Source organism: Thunnus albacares, chromosome 5 (assembly GCF_914725855.1).
Source record: "Thunnus albacares chromosome 5, fThuAlb1.1, whole genome shotgun sequence".
In the NCBI taxonomy this organism is placed as follows: domain Eukaryota; kingdom Metazoa; phylum Chordata; class Actinopteri; order Scombriformes; family Scombridae; genus Thunnus; species Thunnus albacares.
In genome coordinates this window covers 33,701,635-33,726,197 of record NC_058110.1, presented here as the reverse complement: position 1 = coordinate 33,726,197, position 24,563 = coordinate 33,701,635, and the positions used below count along the sequence as shown (strand labels likewise).

The window sequence follows — 24,563 nt, the reverse complement described above, 5'->3', positions numbered from 1 at the left end:
TTTATCTCGGCATGTGCTTCTAGTTAAATCTGCGGGACTTTCACATATTAATGAACGACTGTTACATTCATACAAACAAAGCTGATTAAGTCTATCACCGCCAGATGAATCTCTCTGTATTTCACGATATACAGACTTTTTAAATCTCATGTCGGGCACGACATTCCCGCGCTGGCCGTTTGGCCGTTAATCGTCCATCTCTTCAAGACTTCCCAAATGTTATCGGACCAAATGGATCAAATTATGACAGTGGAATGAGTTTTGAGGAGTTGTGTGACACTCAAAACAGTTTATCCACCGTTTTACAGTCACAACAGTAGGTTGCAGCCAGTGTGTACTGGCTATCGGGCACACTGGGTCAAATCCCGTCAAAACACATCCATTATTACCGGCCCTCTCTGTCATTCCGGGTGCACATGAGAGCTGCTGCAGGCTTGTGTCAGCCAATCACAGCTGAGCCTTCACTCTCACTGCCAGAAGGGAGACAGAAGTCCTGCACTCCAGCTTTAAAGCTTTATGATATAAGAATTACTTTTATGAGCTTCTATATAGCTTCTTCTGTCTCAAGTTTGTTTGTAGTTTAGGAAGTTTAACACTCACCTGTGGTGACCTGAGAAGAGAGGAGACAAACAGCCTGTCAGTGGTTTGAAGGGATCTGACTAATACCTGGACGTTACCTGAGTGCCAGGGAAAAAACCTTGCAAACATTAAAGGACCATGCTGATGCCAATGCCAGGCCTTTGTGTGGAAGACTCTGACTAATACCTGGCAGGCACTGGAGGCTCAAGAATAACACAATTAACATTACTGAAAATAAAATTTCAAAGGGCCATAGCTAACACCCGGACTGCAACAGCCAGCCTTGATTTCCAGGAAACAGTTCAGAAGGTTGTGACTAATACCTGGAAGTGACTGGGTGGCCTTAGCTAAAATCTGAATGTGACTGGAGGACAATGACTAACAGCTGGAAAAAAGTTGAACTTCTAATAACTATCATCCTGTGGAAAACCTAAACTAATACCTAGCTGGGACTGAAGGACCTGAGTAACACCTGGTGTATGAGAGTCTTCGTCAACTGAAACAAAATACAAAATAACATTTCAAAGGGTCAGAGCTAATACCTTGATCTTGATCTCCAAGAAAATGTTTGGAGGGCTGTGACTAATATCTGGAACAGACTAGGTGGCTTCAGCTAAGACCTGACCAGGATTGGAGGACTAAGACTAATTTCTGGAAAACACCGGAACTTAATACCTGGCTTTGATTAAAGGGTGCCAGCTAATACCTGGGAGGGAGTTAAGCTGAGTTCAAACTTAATACCTGTCTAATACCTGGCTGTAGGTAGAAGAAATTAAGTTTTGGGCTCCTGGTTCTGGCTCAAGCTCTTCTCCAGGTGTTTTTGTCCTGATAAACACCAAAATCTGAATATAAGCACTTACATTCATATTCCTTAAAGATCCTGCATATTGTTGAAACTGGAAGGAATCTCTGAAGCTGTGAGGAAGCGAATCTTTGGATGTGATTATCTGTGTTTTCTTTTATTTCTTCTCCTGTCTGAGATATTTTTGTCATGTTCACCTGAGCGGCTTCTTTCTTTTCTTCTTTGAGCCTCTCAGGATGGAAACCAGTGAAGCTCCTGTGCTGAATGAGTCACTGTCGCCTCCTGCTGGTTCCACAATCAAACTACAACAAACTGTCTTGATGTCATGCCAGTGTGTGTTTTTATATTTGTTTTATGGAAAGAGAGACAAAAAGGAGACAAAAGGAGAGGAGAGAAAGGTAGAGAGGTAGAGTCATGTGCATCTTGTAGGCCAGTTTTTCCAGTATGGGATCACTCATTGAACTGGTCACATGTTTTTTTCTTTTCTTCATAAAAGTCGTCCCTTAGAAGAAGGTTGTCAAGCTACTGATTTGTTCACGTGTGAGCAGTTAATTATATTTTACATACAAAAAAAGTCAAATCTACAAAGTAACTACAGCCAACAGATAACTACGTAAATCCAGAAATAAACTTATTTGCCTCCAAAATATCACAAAATTATGAAGTAAAATGTCAGCATCTCTATATTACATCAACTATAATAATAAAACTTCTGCATTTTTGCAGATGTAACATTTCATATTGAAAGTGTGTTCGCACTGGCGGGAAAGTTTGTTCCTTATGAGACAGTGTTTGATCATCTGTGGGTCAGATTGGTGTCACATGACAAGTTTCCTCATCTAACTAAAACCTCTCTAACAGGAATCTGTGTCTGTCTGTCCTACGATTTTCTCGCCAGTCGTTCATCCGATCGACTTCACACTCTAGAAAGCTGCTTCCAAACAGGCACGTTTTGAACAGGAACTGCACGAGTTATATTTTAATAAGGTCACGTCCTGCAGGGAGGCCGCATGGTAGCTGTTTATGCTACTTTCTGGAGTCCGCTTGGAGGACGCGTTCTACACATGTGCAGTAGATGGGCGTCTACAGGAAGACGGCGTTGTGACTGTGTGAACTGGCACGTACAAGTGTTTGACCTTTACTCATTTCATGTTTCTTCTTTTTTATTTCTCCCTTTGACTGTTTGTCTTCTGGTTTTTGTTGCGTTATGTGACATTCATTGGATGACATTCTGCCTGAGTCAGTGGAGCCTTAAGAATCATTTATCAGACACCACCAGTGTGGGTTTGGCCACAGAAATGACATCTATTTACACAGAAATAGCATCTATTAATGTTGTAGGTGAGAGTGTAAGAGTGAAGAAACCACAGTGAACAAGCAGGCTGACTGAAAGGATTTATGTGCAGTTTATTTATGTAGTTTCATACTTTAAATATAAGTTCCACAAGCAGGATTATCAACAGGTGTCTTTCACTTTTTTGTGAGTTTGCTTGAATCAAGGTGGGAGTTTCCTCATAAGTAGCCAAAAGGTTTTATTGTAGAATATCACAGATATTTAGATGCTCTGTTTATCTGTACTTATTCTTTTGTTAAACAAAGATTTATGTTCAATTAATGTTTGGATTAATTTTAACGATTTTCATGAAATCAAATCCAGTTTTTGATGTTATTTTGATGTTCAAAATTTTTTACATCCTGTCATTAACTCTCTTTAGTTCTGTAGTTTTCATTGTTATTGGCAGGTCTGTCACTTCCTTGCTGGGTTCAAACTGCAGACACATGCAAAAGGGATTCACAAGATAATGTCGTGTGTAATTGTTTCAATTCTGACTCATTATCAGCCTCACAGTTTACTGTCGACTCTCCTCACACAGTGTCAGAGCTGTATTAAGTTACTGCTAATGCTAACCTACATTTCTCCTCCACTGTTTTGTTTCATACAGATTACTGTTGAGTTTTCACATACAGTATAAAATATACAGCCAGTTGTAGATGTAATTAGCTGTTAAACAAATTCATATTAACAAATTGAGTTTTAACACAGATGAAGCATGAGAAAAACAGGAAAATGACATAAATTTGACATAACGGACAAACTGAGTAATTACAACATCATGTCATGCTATTGGGCCCAAAAACACTTTTTCCTGTAGACTTACACTGTGAATGAGACATAAAACAGTGGATGCATTTTTTTGAGCATCACAACCCCAAGTAACGACTCGTTGCACCATCAGAATTTGATCCATACAGAAGAGCTGCACAATTGAATCGTTTTATCCCCATTCAAGTTAGCGAGAGGGCTAAACAGGAAGTTAGCTGTCTTGGCTGGCAGAAGTCTCTACTGAGCATGCTCCATGGGCGCACTGGGCCTATAGAGCGCACGCAGTATGTTTTCAGGAAGTGGCTTTTTTGGCTTCACGCACCACTGAGTAACTTTCATAGGAATGAACGGGGCCCCGCCTCCGACACTGTATCCAGTTCTCTTCATGCATCCATGACTCGTTGGCCAAAATATCTCCTTTCCAGGAGCGGCCATCTTGCTTTTGTGACATCATTTGAAACCAGAGTCTGTGCGGTAGAGTCGGGCGGCAGGATGACGGTCTGCGGGACACGACCCCTCGGCCGCCCTGCCACCTGACGTGTCATGATCATGACATCATAACCCCTTTTTATATTGTTAAATAACTAATTAAAAACAAACCTATCAGAAAAATGAGCACTTGGACAAACATCAGCATGATAAAAAACATGACAGAAACCATCTTGGGGAAAACATTTTTTTAACATGTAGGGGGCGGGACGTACGACCTATACTGCAGCCAACCACCAGGGGGCGATCCATATTTATATACAGTCAATGGTTACGACACGGTAAAAGACATTTCTGGCAATCGGCTCGGCTAAAAACAAGGCTGACCTCTGCTGAGTCTCAAATCGCTTCACTTCTGTACTTACACTTAACATTTTGAGTGCATAAGTGCGTTCACACTGAGAAGTATGGAAAAATACTCTCAAAATGGTCAAATAGTTGAAACTATGGACACCTCTCGCCCTCAGTGGTCGCCATCTTGGCTACGTAGCGGAAGGGGAGGGACCATTTTTCAAACTGGAAATGGCGGCCGGGTACGTTGTAATTACGGTGAACATCACCACGTTATACAAATGTAAGTTATACATGTGTTTTTTAGCACTAAGCACCACTATACTGTTGTCAGATATAAGCCATCAGTATGTTTTTTGGGTTAGTTTAACAGTCTGTAATGATTTGGTAGCATGAACGATAACGTGAATGCTAATGCTAGCTAATGCTAATTTGCGATCGTCATTCCCGGTAAGTGCACAACGGCTGTGTTTGATTTGAGACGACACAACCCTGTAGAAATTCACGCACTACACCAGTAATATATAGTGTACACAGTGTACTGACAGAAGTATGTGATTTGAGACACAGCTATGGTCTGCTGCAGGTCACATTTTGGTCTTTGTTGTGGCTCAAAAAACTGACATCCACAGAAAAGTTTGGTCTCATCTTGAACCGGAGCCTCTGCAGATTAATTCCATACCTGATATGTTGTGATCCATTAAAGTTTGGCACCATACGAGATGAATAAATCTCTGTTTTAGTTAACTTTGCTGCTATCTTGACTGTACAGACCTGGCAGAGATCTGAGTGAACTCAGTCAAGTGTCAGTGTGTGTGTGTGTTATTTAGAGAATCTGTCCTTTTCCAAAGCAACACTGACCTCTAATGTTTACTATGAGAACAGATTCTTCTTTCACATCTCAGAAACACATCAGCGTCCTGCAGCTTTAAGGCTCGGCGGTGAGAAAACAACCTGAAACACGATCACAACATGGATCCAGTATAACCAGCGTTTTAATGGTAAAAATGTCTTTTAAAAGAAAAAAAAATACATTATTACTGTCATATAAAAAAAACAACAACTTGTAACTGACAACAACATCTGAGGAGGAAGTCCTGTAAACTTTCAGAATAACAGCTGTGAGGCACTTTGGTGTTACAGACGTTTGACTTCAAATAAAGAAATCACAGAAATAGTTTAAAATACTGGAAACATAAACAGCACCGTTTACATTCTGAAATGTTAAAAAACAAAAAAGATCATAAAAATACTCAAGTTATGAAATACAAGACCAGATATTTAAATATTCACTCAGTAAATTTCATTATTTTGATTTATGTCAGTTTTTTCAAGTCTTTTTATAATTTTAATTCGTTTAAATATTTTTTATCATAATTTTGTCCTAAAAAGTTCTAATATAGTCAGTCTATGATATAGTTTTCCATTTCATTGCAACTTTTATTTTGATTTCTCATCTAATTATGTTGATTTAATGAGAAATGTTCACAATAACAGTTTTGAAATAACAGATATTCCACATTCACTTAACATCCACATGTAAAACAAACAAAATAATATCTAAAATCATGAGATTCTACTTAAAGAGTCAGCTTTGGTTTCACATCATAATCATATGATCTCATTTTGATTTACTAACTTAAAATATTGATTTTATCCTAAAAAGTTCTAATCTGTCTTTACGAGCTCATTATTTGACTTCGTTAAGTCAAAATTTTGACTCAGTATCTCATAATATTTACTCAAAAACACAGTTTTCACTTTTATATTAAACATATTGTCTTTTATCATTTATCTTAACTTTAAATATTGATGTTTGTCATAATTTTGTCCTAAAACGTCTCATATAATTAGTCTAGTGTGATATAGTTTTCAGTTTTATTGTTAGTGTTTTGATTTACCATCAAATTATGTTGATTTAGTGAAAAATGTCGACAAAAACAGTTTTAACTGATTTTATCTGGAAACAACAGATATTCATCTTCCACTTATCCTCCAAATGTTAAGAACAACAGAAAAAACAAAATCTCCTGTTAAAAATTAAATTTTTAATTTTTTAAAATTTAAAAAGTAGTGTCATTAAATCTCATTATTTTAAATTATGAGACAAGAGGTTAAAGAGAAAACTTGAATGATTTCCTTTCTGACATGTTGACGATGAATCTATAAATAATAATAATTTATTTTGAAATGTCAGATACTCCACACACTGTTACAACAAACATAAAAGGAGCCATAAAAATAAAAAATACTGATTGAAATACTAATTAAAATTTCAGGCCATGATTAAATCTTACTTTTGATTTTTTTTTCTCACAATTGTAATTTACCATTATTTTTTAGCATTTTATGTTTTTTTCTCTTCCTGGTAGAGACGTGCTTCCACAGCAGACGACCACCAGTTTTCTATCTTTATTAAATGTTAAATTAAAAGGTTGAACTTGTGTCTGAGGTGCTGAAATCGTAACGGTGAGAGTTTAAAGCAGCAGCAGCTCAGTGAGGCTGCGTGAAGGCACTGTGGTGCTCTGAGCTAAACGCTAACATTAGCACAGTGATAATACTGACATACTGATGTCGTCTTGAGGCTGAAGTACCTTAAAGAGTAAAAAACTTTTCTTTAATCACTATTTCTAAATATTCTCAAGTAATTCTGCCGTGGTGGCGGCAACACGCTGCTGTGAGTTTGATACTGTAGGAATTAACTGTGTATTTCCAGTAATACTGCAGTACTGCGGTGCTGACTGAAGCAGGAGAACTACAGAAATTCAAACATCCATCCGTCGTTCAGAGTCATTCGTCCTCTCACGATCCTTTCTCTTTACCGTCACACCTGGAGGACAGATACAGGAAGAGGAGTAGAAGAAGAAAGAAGAAGAAGAGGAAGAAGAAGAAGAAGAAGAGGAAGAGGAGGAAGAAGAAGAAGAAGAAGTTGTTAGACTGCCTGAACCCAACTGGCATTACATTGAATTCCCTCTGCTGGTAAACAACTACACTTCCCATGATGCTTATGGTGCCTTTAGGTGACGTTGTGTTCATGAGGTTTTGTTATTTTGGTCTCATTTAATCAGCATGAAACACAAAATAATTCCTGGTTTATGACGCTTTAAGAGAGATTTTACATTAGTGTCTCTTCTGTGGTTGTGATGAGGTCAGAAGTTTATTTTTCACCTGAAACCCCACCCAGTAGTGATGTCACCGTGTACTGGAGTACACGGTGACATCACTACAGTAAAATGAGATGTTAAACCTCTGGAGGTAAAAAAAGTTTTTAAAAATACCAATACAGCAAAAAATACTCCAACAGTAAAAGTACATAAGTATTATGAGCTTGATGTAGTTAAAGTATTGCAGTAAAAGTACATAAGTATTATGAGCTTGATGTAGTTAAAGTATTGCAGTAAAAGTACATAAGTATTATGAGCTTGATGTAGTTAAAGTATTGCAGTAAAAGTAGTGGTTTGGTCCCTCTGACTGATATATTATTATATATGACATCATTAGATTATTAATAGTGAAGCATCAGTGTTAGAGCAGCATGTTACTGTTGTAGCTGCTGGAGGTGGAGCTAGTTTACACTACTTTATATACAGTTAGCTAGTTTAGTCCAGTGGTTCCCAACCTAGGGGTCGGGCCCCTCCAAAGGGTCAGCAGATAAATCTGAGGGGTGGTGAGATGATTAATGGGAGAGGAAAGAAGAAAAAACAAAGTTCTGATACACAAATCTGTTTTCAGTTTTTTGGACTTTTTCTCTAATCTTTGATTTTTGCTGAAATATTGGATCATTTGAACATTTATTGAAATGAAAGCATGTGAGAAGTTTAGAGGGAAAAATCACTATTTGGTGGAGCTGTTAACAACTCATAGACATGTGAAATGTGACCCCGACTACACACTGCTTTTTGTAAGACGTCAAAAGACAAAAAGGTTGGAAACCACTGGTTTCATCTTTAACAATGTGTTGTATTTTAAAAGCTTGTTATATTATCCATTGTGTCAAATCTGCATCTGAAAAGTAACTAAAGCTGTCAAATAAATGTAGTGGAGTAGAAAGTACAATATTTCCCTCTGAAATGTAGAAAGTAGCATCACATGGAAATACTCAAGTAAAGTACAAGTACCTCAAAATTATACTTAGATACAGAACTTGAGTAAATGTACTTAGTTATTTTCCTCTACTGGAGAATAATGATCAACATTTTCTACACTGATCAATCGATGGATCATTAAAGAAAACAACAGCTATTTTCAGTCTTACAGTCCTATGATGGAATAATATAAACTGTCCCTCAGTTTTCTGTGTGAGTCTCTCTTCAAGACCAGGACCAGCAGATGGAGGACCAGTTCAGAGTTCAGTTTATCATTGATCAGATTATTTAGACTCAGATGATTTGGAGGAAAAACGTCCTGAATACGAGTGTTTAACTTTTGGTCGTCAGCTCCAAAATACGAACTGAACTGGAGCTGCAACAATCAGCTGATCGGAAGCTATTTTGATAATCAAATAATTAATTAATTGTTAATGAAAATAATCATTAGTTGCAGCTGCAACCTCCCACTAAGAGTTAAAGCAGCGTCTACGTTATCATGTGCAGTGTGTGATACGACTGCAGTTTTAATTTATTACTAATTTCATCAGCTAAACGAGTTTTACAGTTTTTTACAATTGGTTTTATTTTTCTACTGTTGAAATTTGGCTTTTTAAAATGTATTTTTATTTATGAATGACTGTAAAGATGCTGAGACCAAGAAAAACATATTATTATGGCAAATATTTGACTTTTATATTGTTGTTTGGATGTTTTTAACAGCTTTTATTATGAAATATAGTTTTATGTTTTTATCTGTGGTTCACTTTGTGTCTTTATTTCAGCTTTGGTTGATTAGAGCGCTGCAGTGTTTAATGGACGAACACATTTAAACTTTGACTGGAATTAACAGCAAGATATAAACTTTCTGTATAAAACAGAATATTAGAGACACTTAAGAAAAAATAAATCTGAAATTTCAAGAAAAAAGTCAAAGTTTTTTGAGAAAAGAAGTCTGAATATTAAAACTTCAGGTCATGTGTATTCCTTATTTGACATGTAAGCAGCAGACAGACAGTTTCAGCTGTTAACTGATTAAATATTAGGATATTATCTCACATATTACAAGTTTTTATTTCAAATTTCATCCTTGAAATCCCAGATTATTTTTTCCTCTCAGTGGCCTTAAAGGACGAGTTCACAGTTTTTCAAGTGTGTCTTAAAACAACAGTCAGGAGCCGAAATGAACATTAAAGCTGTTTTTCTTGCTGTAATCATTCCTCCTGTTCATACTGACCATTAGAAGATCCCTTCATAATGACCTTACAATGGAAGTGATGGGGGACAAAATCCACAGTCCTCCTTCTGTGCAAAAAATGTATTTAAAAGTTTATCTGAAGCTAATATGAAGCTTCAGCGTCCAAATGAGTCAAATCAAGTAGATATCTTTCAACGTTACAGTCTTTTTAGTGTCAAAGTCCCTCTTTTTGTTACTATACTTCCACCTGCAGCTCAACAGGGAAACACTGTCCGAGGAAGCACAAAGAGGGAATTTGATGCTAAAAAGACTGTAAATGTGTCAGATATCCACTTGATATGACTAACTCAGACTGATGAAGCTGAATAGAAGCTTCACACAGACTTTTAAATGACTGTGTGGACACACTGTGGATTTTATCCTCCATCACTAACATTGAAAACACATTTGAAGGATCTTTTAATATCCAGTATGAACAGGAGGAATGATTACAGCTTTCACTGCTCATATAGACACCTGACTGCTGGTTTAAGAAACATTTGAAAAGTTGTGAACTCGTCCTTTAATACTAAGATTGAGGAATCTGATGATAATAAATAGTAAATATGAAGGGAAACATCCTGTTCTACTGTTTACTACATTAGAATTTTAAACTTTTACATATAAATTAAGACAAACTCCAGTGTTTTTTGAATCCATATCCTTGTTTATATAAAACTTTACCAAAAGAAGTATGTACAAATTCAGAGGCATTGGTACAAATCAAGTGCAAACTAACAGATCAGTGATGAAACCCGATGAAACAGGTTTCATACTAAACCAAACATTAGTGTCAAGACAGGAAGAGGAAAGAATAAACATCCTGTCGGATCTCTGATGGTCCGATGAGACAAAACTAATCAGACGACGACAGCAGAGAATCTTACAGGATGTTTTTATAACAGGCAGCAGGTGGCGCTCCAGACTGAAATACACTGAAAACTGTTTGACAGTTTTACAGTTTGGTATAAATTAAAAAAAAAAGAAAAAAAGATTCAACTGTATTTAATTGATTGAAATTTAAAGATTCTGATTTTTTTAAATTTAAATTTGCTTTTGGAAAAACAAAAGATTTTACATAACTTTGTCAGTAAAATTAAAAAAAAAAAAAAAAGTAATAAAAAGGAAAATTTCAGATGAAATTCAACAGTCCCTTTTTGTGTCGTAATATTTGGTTTAAATTTTGACAAAACAGCAAAGAAAATAAAGTACAAATTTTAATTGTACAAGTTAACAAACTTTATCTACGGAAGCTGAGAGTGGCCAAAATTACAAATTATTATTTTTTTATTCTGCTATCTAGTTATGCTGAATTAATTATCTCATTATTAGGTCTTTTTTTTTTTCAAAGTAAGAGGATAAAAATGTGTTAGTTTATGGATATAATGATAATTATCCTGAGATATTTTTTTCCCAACATCTATAAACAACAAGATATTTTCTAAAACATCAGTAAACAGACGCTGTGCTTCGCTATGTTGGAATAACAATCATTTTTTCGAGGTAATATCTGTCAAAAACAACTTTTGTTTTCTTGTAAAAATGCAGATTTAAAAACAAGAAAACATAAAAGTTCTTTTTGAAAGAGTTAAATGTGATCCTTATATAACAGGTTGGTTTTATTAAGTAAACATTATAATAAAATTAAATAATTATCCTGTTATTGATATATAGATATATTTTTTATAATATCAGAATCACAGACGGTCATATTATAATAATATATATAATACATATATATATATATACAAACACATATACATATATAATAATCTTATTTGTTTCCTTGTAATAACGGGATCAAAATCTCTTTTTATCTCCTGTAAACAAAATTTTTGTTTATTCAAGATTTTTTATCCCCTTAAAATGATCTGAGATGATGATCCGGAGATAACGAGACACTTCACTTCCTGTTGGTGACGTGAGATAATTAACTTGCATCTCGAGATGAAAGGATTAAATAAATTGTAATCATGGCTGCTTTTGACTTCCGTACTAAAGTAAGTAAACTGCCGTCGTGACTTTTTGAAATCTGGAGCGACCTGCTGCGTTTCCTCTTCGCTCACCAGCAACTGAAAATAAAAAATAAATCAAACCTTCCACACCCACATTAAATAAAAACAAACAGATATATTAATATATATATATTTTTGGAGTTCCCCAAAGACTTTTTTTTTTTTTTTCCTTTACAAAAACTGAAAATGACATAAACGTCAAAATAACATTTTGTTTTTTTTGTTCTCTTTTCACAGTTTGATTGATTTGAGATTTCAGACAAAAAAACATCTTTGATTGTGATGAGAATTAAACAGAAAAACAATTTAAAGTTTCTTCTTTGGGAGAAAAATGTTTGTTTGTTTTGTCTCTACGTCGACGTGCGGCAGCTGAGAAACGACGACGCTACGACGTTTCTCACTACAGGAAGTCGAGGAGGAATTATTATTATTATTTATGAATCATTTTCTTGTAAAATCAGAAAACATCGTCGGCTTTAACGAGATGAAGCTCAGGGAGGGAAATCAGCACCAGACAAATGCTGGTGAAACATGAAGGTCGGCTGGTAGATTTCAGACATTAAATAATATTTGACTGTTGAGAAGCTGGTGAGTTTGAACATTTATCTGTCAGCGGCTGGTAGATGTTCACATTTTTAAAAAGTTAATTTCCCACCCTGAAGCTGGTTATGTTGACATAAAGACTCACATGAACATTTAGAGTTTTTTTATGGAGAATTACTGATTTACTTCCTCGATCTCAAACATTACTGAAGTTTTCTTGAGATTAAAAACTCTTCTTGACACAGTTTTTGTTTTCCTGTGAAGGAAAAATGTTCAACTGTCCTCATGATCGCAAATTTCATCTCCAGAAAACAAAAGTTTGTAAAAATGTTTAGATCAGAGTTACTTTTTGTGATAATTAATAAAGGTGGTGTTTTATAGTTGACTTCAGGGTCTGATTGATCTCTGCAGGGTCAAAAATGATCAATGTAAGAACAATATAAACCAAAATAATAAAGGACTTCATGGAACATGAAGGTATTTTTCAACTTGGTTTCACTCTTTGGACAAAACAGGAAGCAGTGACCACCTGAAGTCTCCTAAATAAACTTTTTTATACATATAAATTTTATAGAAATCATTTCCATCGTTTGTTTTTTTCTTCTGATTGAAAGTAAAAACTAAGATCTACTTTGAGGGAAAAGTTCTGGTTAAAAAACACGGTATTTTTTCTTTAAACCTGCTTTAACTGATGTTGATGAAGATAAACACAACTCTGACTCATCATCATCTTTTAAGTTGATATGTTGAACTTGTTAGCAAACAGTTGCTCATTTCCACATCCAGCAGTTACAACATGATCATCACATTAATAATGTCAATAATTAATCGTGGGGTTCCTCAGGGTTCTATTCTTGATCCTTTATAGTTTCAGTTTGGTTGAAATGATTTTTTTTTGTCCACTTTATTTTAGCAGAATAGTTTCTAAACATGACTTCTGTCATATCATCAGTTTATAGAGTAGTTGTTGCTAACATGTTAGCAAACAGTTGCTTATTTCCACATCCAGCAGTTACGGAGCAACATTATCATTCATGTGGAGTCGTGTTTCTGTCCAATATTCACTCTCTTTTAGCTCTGTGTGGAGGGAAATATCTGGCTCTTTAGCTGCTAAATGCTCCACTATGTTCACCAGCTGGTCTACAGCTAACTGTGAACAGTTGCAACAATTAACTGATTGTTTGAAAGAAAATTAAATGGAAATTATTTTAATGATAAATTAATAATTTCAGTCACATTTGAAGCACAAAATGTGGAACATCCTCTGGTTTTCGCTGCTCAAATGTGAATAATTGCTACTTTTCTCTGTTTTCTGTCAGTAAACTGAATATCTTTTGAGTTTTTGAATGTCGGTGGAACAAAACAAAACCTGTGGAGACGTTACGCTGGGCCGTGTGAGAGTGTGATCAGCTTTGTTCACCATTTTCAGGACGAAACAACTAATGAAAGAACAAAGTTAAGTGTCCACACTGGATTTCAGCTCCTAAAAAAAACATTATTTGACTGAAAATGACAGTTTTAAGGGACTGATCATGTATTTTATTGTGATTAAATATTGAGTCCTATCATGAATTGTATATATATATGACATGCAGGATGGTGTCTGTATAAACCTCGCTGCCTTCTTCAGTCTAATTCAGTCTCTCAGAGATAAAATCCAGCGTGCGACAGTTTACTTTGTTCTTTTATTGAGTCTTTTGTCCTTCAGCTGGTCGTAAACTGAGTCTTTGAGTCTGAGGCTGTTGCTGACCTGCAATTATCTGACAATTAATTGAGGAAAATAATCCGCAGATTAAATGACAATGAACATGATGGTTAGTTGCAGCTGAAACGGGGCGTCAATATCAGGCCATAAAGCCTTTATTGTTTAAGTTTATAATGTGCTTTAAACACATTTTAATAATTCAAACTGCCACAGACTAATTGCTGGATGGTGACCACTTCCTGCAGCCACGTTAGAGACCTGAAAACATTTTCCTCCCAAAGAGAAACAGCAACGTAAACACCAAGAAGCAGCTTAATGGAAAAAAAAAAAAACACGCAAACTTCGACTTCCTGTCCGTCCAACAAACCCGCCACTAAACTCAACAGGAAATAAAAAAATAAACATTCAGGACGCCTCCGCCGCAGGACGCCTTCTTCAACAAGACGCCTGCAGCAGGACACATTTGGTGAGAACCAACATTATAATATTATGATTCATTAAAAGGTGCTCCAATCAATGAGCACGTTCCCTCTCGGCTCCCGTCACGGCTGCGTCTTCCGTGACGGGACGTGACGGGAGGACGTTTTGTCCCCTCGAACCAGAACAAAGAAAAGTGTTGATGGTGCGTCTGCATGAAGCTGCAGAGCGTTACTGTACATCACTGACTGTACACCCACTCAATCATATGGCTTCTGTACAGATGAAGAAGAAAAAAAGGCACCAAACACAACAGTCCGTCTGTAGATTCACATCTGGACGTCACCTTTGACCTCTGACACGTTTTCACTGCGCAGCTCGTCTGATCACAACAAAACAAAACAAAACAAAACAAACAAACAAAACAACCTTCCTCTGATCGATCAGGAGGATTTCTGGTGAAATATTTCAGATTCAGGATGAAATCTAGTAGATAGTTTATAATCAGTTTTAATTATTGATTCATCTAACGGTTGTTTTCTAGATTCATTGTTTTATTATTATTTATTAATTGTTGTTGTATAAGTTCTTAAACCAAACGTGACGACGGTCAACAGTCCAATAATATTCAGTTTACTGTCAGAAAACACAGAAAAGCTGCAACCAGCAAATATATTTAACATTTATACTTAAAATTACTACAATTATTATTTGATTATTATTTAATGATCAAATAATAATAATTGTTGATTAATTTTCTGTCGATCACCTGATTCATCAATCTGTCAAAATCTGTCATCTTTACTTTAAAACTGTTTATTTAGTTTGAAGAAAATCATTTTGATGATTAATTGTTTCGTTTTTCTATTAAAACATTTATGTTTCACACAGATTTACTGTTTCAGGTCACAAATCAAATGTTTACATTTAAAGTTTTTACACATTTAATTTATAAACTAATTTTAGGATTTTAAATGTTGGTTCAGAATATTCAGATTTCTGATTGTTGATGTTTTGTTTGTTTTCGTTTTTTTGTGTTTTTTCCAAACAAACAAACAAACAAACAAACAAAAAAAAAGTCAAATGACCTCGTTAAAATGATGAGATGTTGTTTTAAAGTGATTTAACTTTTTGTTTTGTGGGTAAAACATTTCTGACAGATTAATGATTCAAAGCAGATTATTTTTATAGATTATAAAACATGTGAAGAAGAAACTTGAGGTGATTTTGTGTTTCTACGTCACAACGAGAAGAAAAACTTCTACATTAAATAGACCTGAAACGACCGTTCAATATGTTGATCGACAGTAAATTGATATTTTGATATAATCAGCTGATCAGTTATTTATAAAACAAAAACGTTTTGTCAGTTTTATATGAAAGTAAACTGAATATTTCAGGAGTTTTGGATCATTTCTGGATTTAAACTTCAACATTTTCACTGTTTTATCAGATTCTTCTGTCACATTAAAGACACAAACATCAACAGATAACAATAATAATAATAATAATAATAATAATAATAATAATAATAATAATAATAATATAATTGAACTTAATGTCAGAAACATTTCTGTTTGAGCTGATGAGATGATTGGAGACGTCGAGGCTGCACAGTGAAAACAGTCGATCAAACCGCAGATCGACCTCCAGCAGACACATCAATAATCAATAATCAATATATTATCTATAGTCAGCGTAAGGCTTTTTCTCTTTTCATTCAGTTAGTAAAGTAAAGAGTTTTAAGGCAGAGAGGGCGAGACCACAAACAGGAAACAGACAGACAGAGAGAGAGAGAGACAGCCGGTGGTCAGGATATCTGAGTCGCCGGAGCTCCTTCCTCCTTCCTCCTCATCATCCTCCTCCTCATCCTCATCCTCCTGTTGTGCTTTGAGCTGTTAGTCTGTGATGTGGACGGCAGAGGGAGGAGACGCGACGCCTCCCTGAGCTCTGAGGCAGAGGGGGGAGGAGAGAGGAGATGTTAGTGTTTTGAGAAGAAAGAGCAGGAAGAGGAGGAGGAGGAGGAAAGAGTCAACCTTCCTCTTCTCCTCCTCCTCCTCCTCCTCCTCCTCCTGAGAGGAGCTAAATCAAGGGAAGCGGACAGTTAAAGAGATTCAGCAGGAAAGTGAGGAGTCAGTCTCTGCTCTCCTCTTCATCACAAACCCAACGTTAACTTTCAGGTTCGAGGAGGTCGTCCGACTCCTCTGTTTCTCCTTTTCCGTCGCAGGAGGAGGAAACAGGAGGCGAGGAGGTTTTTTTTTTTTAGTTCAGGAGGCTGTGATGGAGAGCAGAGCTGGAACAAAGAGAGTTTAAGAAGAAGAGTTGGAAGGTAAATAAAGCTGCTCCTCTTCTCCTCCTGTTTCTCCTCCTTCATTAAGTCTTCAGTTCTCAGAGTTTGAGCTCAGGAGGAGGTCAGGAGGAGGTCGGGAGATTAGGAGGTTTATTAGGTCAGAGGTTCAGGAGGATCGGGAGATCAGGAGGATAAGAAGGAGGTGTGAGGAAGGTCTGCAGGAGGAAATCAGGAGGTCAGAGGGAGAGGAGGAGGTCATGAAGATGTTAAGGAGGTCAGGAGAAGATCTGGAAGTCAAAGGGAGGTCAGGAATCTGAGGAGGAGGTCAGAATGTCCGGTAGAAGTCGAGAAATCAGGAGGCGGTGAGAAGGAGGTGTGGAAGAGATCCGGAGAGGATCGAGGAGGAAATCAGGAGGTCAGGAGGAGGCGAGGAGAATCACAGGAGGAGGTGAGGAAGTCAGGAGTCAGGAGAAGGGCTGCAGATTAGGAGGTGAGGTGGAGGAGAGCAGGAGGGAGGAAGGATGAGGATGAGGAGGAGGAGGAGGATGTTGCCTCAGGAGGAAGGAGAAGGTCTGCAGATTAGGAGGTGAGCAGGACACAAGGAGGATGAGGATGAGGAGGAGAATAATGAGGATGAGGAGGAGAATGAGGAGGAGGAGGATGCCTCAGGAGGTCAGGAGGAAGTCTGCAGGTTAGGAGGTTGAGGAGGAAAATAAGGATGAGGATGAGGAGGATGAGGAGGAGCATGAGGAGGATGAGGATGAGGATGAGGAGGATGATGTCTCAGGAGGGCGGAGACCTGTGCAGGTGAGAACAAGCAGCAGCAGATGAACCTCAGTGATTGTTTCGTTTTGACCTCTGACCCCTCTGACAGCAGACAGGAAGTGAGAGAGAGAGAGAGAGAGAGAGAGAGAGAGAGAGAGAGAGAGAGAGAGAGAGAGAGAGAGCGAGTCACTTCACCAGCACTGACTTTGGCAGAAACGCCTCCATCTCGGCGCCTCTGTCCGTGCCCGGCGCCGCCGCCGCCGAGGAAGACGAGGAGGAGCTCGGGGACAAAGAGCCGCTGGCCGCTTTGGGAAGGCTGTACATGTAGACGGCGCCGATGACGAGTCCCGCCCCCGCCGTGAACATCAGGTCCACGTGGAAACCGAACAGGTAGATGGACATCACCGTGGAGACGATGATGGAGAAGGAGGTGGCGAAGCCCTTCAGGATGTTGTCGGCGTATTTCACCACCACGGCGACCAGCAGCCCGCCGAACGCCTGGTTGAAGATGACGCACCACACCATGCCGGTGTAGCCGAACAGGAAGCCGCGCTCGGCGATGGCGGCGCCGTCGTTCCACCACATTCCCAGCAGGCCGAGCACCGTGCCGAAGACGCCCAGCTGCACGTTCCGCAACCAGACGGAGGCGGAGCTCCCCTTCAGGATCTTCTCAAAGTAAACGCCGGCGAATCCCGACGACATGCAGCTGATCACCACGGCAACCAGGCCCACCGTGTAGTTCTGATTGGAGCTGTCTGACACCGACGCCTCCTTGTTCCCCTCCTGCTGCACCTGAGAGGAAAATAAATCAACCAACAAATCAATCAATCAATCAATCAATCAATCAATCAATCAATCAAGCTGGAGGAGACAGACAGGTGAGATGAGGGAGACAGACAGGTGAGATGAGGGAGACAGACAGGTGAGATGGAGGAGACAGACAGGTGAGATGAAGGAGACAGACAGGTGAGATGAAGGAGACAGACAGGTGAGATAGAGGAGACAGACAGGTGAGATGAAGGAGACAGACAGGTGAGATGAAGGAGACAGACAGGTGAGATGGAGGAGACAGACAGGTGAGATGAAGGAGACAGACAGGTGAGATGGAGGAGACAGACAGGTGAGATGAAGGAGACAGACAGGTGAGATGGAGGAGACAGACAGGTGAGATGAGGGAGACAGACAGGTGAGCTGGAGGAGACAGACAGGTGAGATGGAGGAGACAGACAGGTGAGATGAGGGAGACAAACAGGTGAGATGGAGGAGACAGACAGGTGAGATGAGGGAGACAGACAGGTGAGATGAAGGAGACAGACAGGTGAGATGGAGGAGACAGACAGGTGAGATGAAGGAGACCGACAGGTGAGATAGAGGAGACAGACAGGTGAGATGAAGGAGACAGACAGGTGAGATGGAGGAGACAGACAGGTGAGATGGAGGGGACAGACAGGTGAGATGAGGGAGACAGACAGGTGAGATGAAGGAGACAGACAGGTGAGATGGAGGAGACCGACAGGTGAGATGGAGGAGACAGACAGGTGAGATGAGGGAGACAGACAGGTGAGATGAAGGAGACAGACAGGTGAGATGAAGGAGACAGACAGGTGAGATGAGGGAGACAGACAGGTGAGATGGAGGAGACAGACAGGTGAGATGAGGGAGACAGACAGGTGAGATGGAGGAGACAGACAGGTGAGATGGAGGAGACAGACAGGTGAGATGAGGGAGACAGACAGGTGAGATGGAGGAGACAGACAGGTGAGATGAGGGAGACAGACAGGTGAGATGGAGGAGACAGACAGGTGAGATGGAGGAGACAGACAGGTGAGATGAAGGAGACAGACAGGTGAGATGAAGGAGACAGACAGGTGAGATGGAGGGGACAGACAGGTGAGATGGAGGAGACAGACAGGTGAGATGAGGGAGACAGACAGGTGAGATGAAGGAGACAGACAGGTGAGATGGAGGGGACAGACAGGTGAGATGAGGGAGACAGACAGGTGAGATGAGGGAGACAGACAGGTGAGATGAGGGAGACAGACAGGTGAGCTGGAGGAGACAGACAGGTGAGATGGAGGAGACAGACAGGTGAGATGAGGGAGACAGACAGGTGAGCTGGAGGCGGGGTTTACCTGAACGATGGCCACGCCTCCGAACAGCAGCAGCAGTGAAACCCACTGAACTCTGGACAGAGACTTTCTCAACATCAACACGCTGAACAGAGCCGTGGTGAGAATCTTCAGCTGGTACGTCACCTGAGGAAGAGGAGGGACACTCAGAGTCTGATGATGATGATGATGATACTGTACAGATCAAACTAACAATGTATTGATCCGCTAACAGGTATTGTGATATATGTTCCTCCTCTGCTGTTGTCCATAAACACATGTAATAAACATGTAGAATAAACTAAAACTAATCAATAGATACGATGATGAAGATGAAGCCGGTTTCTCCTGATCCTCAGTCTGACCTGGAAGGTGGCGGCCGGCAGGTTGGAGATGGCGATGTACTGCAGGTTGTTCTGCAGCGTGTAGATGAGAGAAGGAACGGCCAGTTTCAGAGTGTCTTTGTACTGAAACACGATGGAGTCGACCAGGAAGGACATCGTCTCCTTCACGCTGACTGCACACACACACACAGAGGAAGAGGAAGAAGAAGAAGAAGAAGAAGAAGAGTGAGTAATGATCTCAGACGTTTAGCTGCTGATCTGGTAAAGGTATACTTTAATAACAAATCTGTCTGAAATAAATCCTGACTAACATCTGATCTAGGACTGCAGCTAACAATGATTATATTATCAATTACTATCATCTCGATTCATCGTTTTGTCCGTAAAATGTCTCAAAATTGTGAAGTTTGTTCATGGTGACGTCTTCAAACGTCTTGTTTTGTCTGATCAACAGTCAGTCAGTCATGTACGACACAGAAAAACATAACATAAAATTGTCACATTTAAGAGGCTGCAACTGGCGAATATTTGACATTTTTGGATCAGTGTTTAGGTTTAAATCACTGCGAAACTCATGAAAAACATGAACATGAACCTCTCTAGAGTCAGTGTTTGGTTTGTCCGTTCTGGGCTACTGTAGAAACATGGCGGCTCTCTGTAGATATAAAGGCTCATTCTAAGGTAACGAAAACACAACAATTCTTATTTCCAAGGTGATTATACACTAATTAAAACATACTTATGAATATTATATTCCATTTCCTCTGAGTGCGTTCTGCTAGATGCCACTAAATAAATTCTACACACTGCACCTTTAATAAAAGCAAAACAATTATTCAGTTGCAGATTAATTATCTGTGGATGCAGCTCTGAGTCTTCAGCCTGCTGGTGTTCACCGCAGCGCTCTGAGTGTTTCTGTTGTTCAATCAGGAGTCAAGTTCAATCAGCGGCTACACGTCTTGATGCTGAAGAACCTTAAAGTGTCCCAGACGGCTGCTAGCTGCTCCAACTGACTCTCATTCAAAACCATTCAACTTCTCTCTACAAACACTGAGTCAGTCTTTGTTTTCAACCAGACTTTATGGTCTCAACCTGTAATTAGTGTGCTGCTGCTGGTCATTCTGGAAATTATTGCTCCATTAATAAGATTTGAAGACTTATAGCAGCTTTAATGTCTGCTGTGTGGGCGTTGATCGACACACTGAGTCGCACTACTGTCACGATATTTCACTTAGTTTAATGTTACTCGACTTCGACACCTGATAAAAAGATGGCGCCGACCATAAGCTGCAACGACTGGGCTTCAAACTGGCTCCAGTGAAACCAGCGGGTGATGTCAACAGGCTGTGCTCACATTCTCCTCTTCAACTTCCACTCAGATCAGATCAATCAATCAATTACACTCATCAATAAATAGTTTTACACCTGGAACTTCAGGATTCGATCGAGTAGCTCCTGAAAAATCATTTTAATAAATTTAATAAGCTACAGCTGTTATTTCAATGAGTCAGATACATATTCAATCAATATTTAGGTAAATATACATATCAGATCAGACTGGATATGATTAGATAATCAATATTAATATTTAATGATCTCCTGGATAATTTAACCATCACACAGGTTCATGTTCTGACACCAGTTTGAATTATTTTAAATTTGTTTCTGACAAATTAAAATAAACAACAAACACCACTACAATACCCATGATCCTCAGCTGCTGTTGCTATGGAGAAGAAGCCAGTCGGACATCACCATGGTTACCGAACTGATCCCAAACTGATTTAAACTGCTGAGTGTTTTATCAGGTTGAATCTTTAGCTTCAGCTCGACGTTGGCGGATAACGCAGCTCTGTGATTGGATGTTTGTTACTGAGGTGCATGTTGGGAGTCGTAGTTAACTTCTCTTCTTCAGTATTTATGTCCGCAGGCTTCTAACACACCGCCATTCACCTTACAGCGTCCACGATGACATGAACCTGACTGTTTTGTGCAGGAACCTGAAAGAGCTTCTCTCACTTAACGGCTGTGTTTTAATTAATTACTTATTTTAAATCAACTGCATCGTTCAAGTTTTCAACCGTCCGTCCCGTGACTACTCACATTTCTTCTGCAGCAGGATGATGAGCAGGCACGTCAGGACCTTCAGGATCTCCGCCATGACGACGGCCGACGTGGTGAAGAAGCGGTCGCCTGGCAACGTGCGGACGTATCGGATGCTGAGGATGAGCGACGCATTCTGGACCACGAGCACGGCCAGACTGATGTACTTCAACCTCCTGTTCACTGGAAGACACAAAACACACACACATCAAACCTCCAGATGTTTCCTTTGCTCTGGAATTTACTTTAAAGATGTTTTATGTCACATCTGGTTTGTTTCAGCTTCTTAAATGTCCATAAACCAAAGATATTCAGATTACTGTCATAAAGGACTAAAGAAACCAGAAAATATTCACATTTAAGAAACTGAGAATTTGGGGTTTTTTCTTGAAAAATGAATCAAAATGATTAATTGATAATCAAAATAGTTGCAGATTAGTTTAATAGTCGGCAACTAATTGATTCATCGACTAATCGTTGCAGCTCTAGCTGACTTAAACGATTCGTCGGTTATAAAAATTGTTGCCATTTCATTTCCTGTTGCTGTAGATTGAACATCATGAGACAAATGTGACGATCAGGAAGCTCTTGTAAAATATTTTGTCAAAGTCAGAAGGCTGCAGCTCTTATTTCAGTGTGTTAGATGCTTATTAAATGTCATCTCTAACTCCGCTGCTGTGTAAATAAAAGCGTCAGATCAACAAACATTAAAAGGGACTCTGAGCAGGATCGAGGCCAGAAAAACTTGATCGGGACATCCTGAGTACATCCTCCTCTGTTTCACACTGTTACTGTAAAAACAAATCAACACACTAAACTGTTTTATACCAACAGGAAATCGATGGAAAATGATCCAATGTTTGATTAAGAGATCCTTCAAATGTGTTTTCAATGTTAGTGATGGAGGATAAAATCCACAGTGTGTCCACGCAGTCATTTAAAAGTCTGTGTGAAGCTTCTATTCAGCTTCAGCAGTCTGAGTTAGTCATATCAAGTGGATATCTGACACATTTACAGTCTTTTTAGCATCAAATTCCCTCTTTGTGTTTCCTCGGACAGTGTTTCCCTGTTGAGCTGCAGGTGGAAGTATAGTAACAAAAAGAGGGACTTTGGCTCTAAAAAGACTGTAACGTTGAAAGATATCTACTTGATTTGACTCATTTGGACGCTGAAGCTTCATATTAGCTTCAGATAAACTTTTAAATACATTTTTTGCACAGAAGGAGGACTGTGGATTTTATCCTCCATCACTTCCATTGTAAGGTCATTATGAAGGGATCTTCTAATGGTCAGTATGAACAGGAGGAATAATTACAGCAAGAAAAACAGGTTTCATTTGTCTCCATTTTCCCTGCAGTTAGAAAATCACAAACCTGTAAATAAAAAGTTTCCACTGTGTGATTTAGTTTGTAGAGAACAAAGTGTCCTCAGCAGCACTCGAACACCTTCAGACTGTGATTTTAGGTTTTTTCTGAGCAGCTGAGTGTAAAACAGACTCAGAGCCTCTGAACAACTAAACACCATTAATGTGGACAAACCTGAAGACACATTTACACCACAAGGGCTGAGAGTGTGTTACCTGCAGACATACAGGTGTGACCATCTCAGGAACAGTGTGTGTTTCTCTCTCTCTCTCTCTATATATATATGTGTGTGTGTGTGTGTGTGTGTTCCTGAACATAAACCCTACCTGAGTCAAACATCCACGTCACCAGCAGCCAAACCTCTAACAGTCCCCCACTCATTACTACCTAATACACCTGATTTCTACATCTTTAAATCGGCTTTTTAGTAACTTTTTAACATCATCTGTGGATGTTCACTTTACACAACCTGAAGTAGAATCATTGAGCGACACTTACAGCTCAGTCAGCTACAAAACAACTAATTTTAGCTCAGTTAACTGTGGAGTTGGATGCTGTAAATTAGCTTAGCATGACACATTAGCCTCCAGCTCAGCTAGCATGCTAACAGTTACTTTTTTCTTGGTTTTCTGTCATAATTATGATTTATTTTTTACTGATGAAACACCTGAAATTCTGTCTAACTCTGTCGATAATAGTTAGTTAGCATCCTAGCTAACTTTTCTGATTAACTTCTGTAAGTACTGACCGCCAGGAAGTCGGTTAAGTTTGGTTAATTTAACGACTAGTTAGCTCGCCTTCACCTGCCTGGAGGTTGAGACAAAAATAACTTTATTGACAGAAACATACTTATATTATTTCAACATCTCAACCAGCTTTAGAGCCGTGCGGGCCGTGTTAACCCAGCTTCCTCCTCGGCTCCACGTACCGTCACTCTGACCCCGAGTCGTCGTCTTCTCCTCCGCCGCCTGGCTGTGCTTCCCAACGGCCATGCTGCGCTGCCTCTGCCCGCCGTTCGGACCGAGCTATCGCCCCGCTGCCTGCTCGGCTAACGCTCCGCTAGCCTCTCAGCTAGCCCCGGCTCTCCTTGTAGATCCAACCGGAGCAGCGACCCCCCAGTTTGTTATTCCGGTTGAAGTGGGGAGAAGCAGCGGGTCTGTCAGGCAGTATTTACACCGGAGCTGAGTGAAGTGGAGCCTGCGGACCAAGCACCGGGACCATCAGGGTGAAACAGTCCGCGGAGGGGCTGCTGTTTTCGGGTACTGAAGGAGCCTCTGACGGCTGCACAAATAATAAACACCTCCGCTGACAGGATGTACCAC

The 24,563-nt window shown here is 39.3% G+C and overlaps 2 protein-coding genes across 5 annotated transcripts in view; both read right to left on the bottom strand.

Moving 5' to 3' along the window:
* slc6a8 (solute carrier family 6 member 8) overlaps positions 1–1,605 on the bottom strand; it is a 58,240-nt gene extending 56,635 nt beyond the window's left edge. For both annotated transcript variants that reach the window (XM_044350479.1, XM_044350481.1), the window contains exons 1-2: positions 1,440–1,605; positions 601–610 (exon numbers count right to left, since the gene is read on the bottom strand). The gene's annotated coding sequence lies outside the window, so the exon portion shown is untranslated. The remainder of the gene's footprint in view (positions 1–600; positions 611–1,439) is intronic.
* A 3,986-nt stretch (positions 1,606–5,591) lies between these two features.
* On the bottom strand, positions 5,592–24,563 carry slc35a2 (solute carrier family 35 member 2). 3 transcript variants are annotated; one of them, XM_044350546.1, is made up of 6 exons: positions 24,170–24,563; positions 21,878–22,060; positions 19,796–19,947; positions 19,455–19,577; positions 17,528–18,114; positions 5,592–7,095 (listed from the first exon to the last, which is right to left on the bottom strand). In XM_044350546.1, the coding sequence occupies exons 1-6, from the start codon at positions 24,231–24,233 to the stop codon at positions 7,068–7,070; spliced, it is 1,137 nt and encodes a 378-aa protein (XP_044206481.1). In that variant the 5' UTR covers positions 24,234–24,563; the 3' UTR covers positions 5,592–7,067. The 3 variants fall into 3 exon arrangements, with proteins under 3 accessions (XP_044206481.1, XP_044206479.1, XP_044206480.1); XM_044350544.1 differs by lacking the exon at positions 5,592–7,095 and adding an exon at positions 15,781–16,217; XM_044350545.1 differs by lacking the exons at positions 5,592–7,095; positions 24,170–24,563 and adding exons at positions 15,781–16,217; positions 23,568–24,071.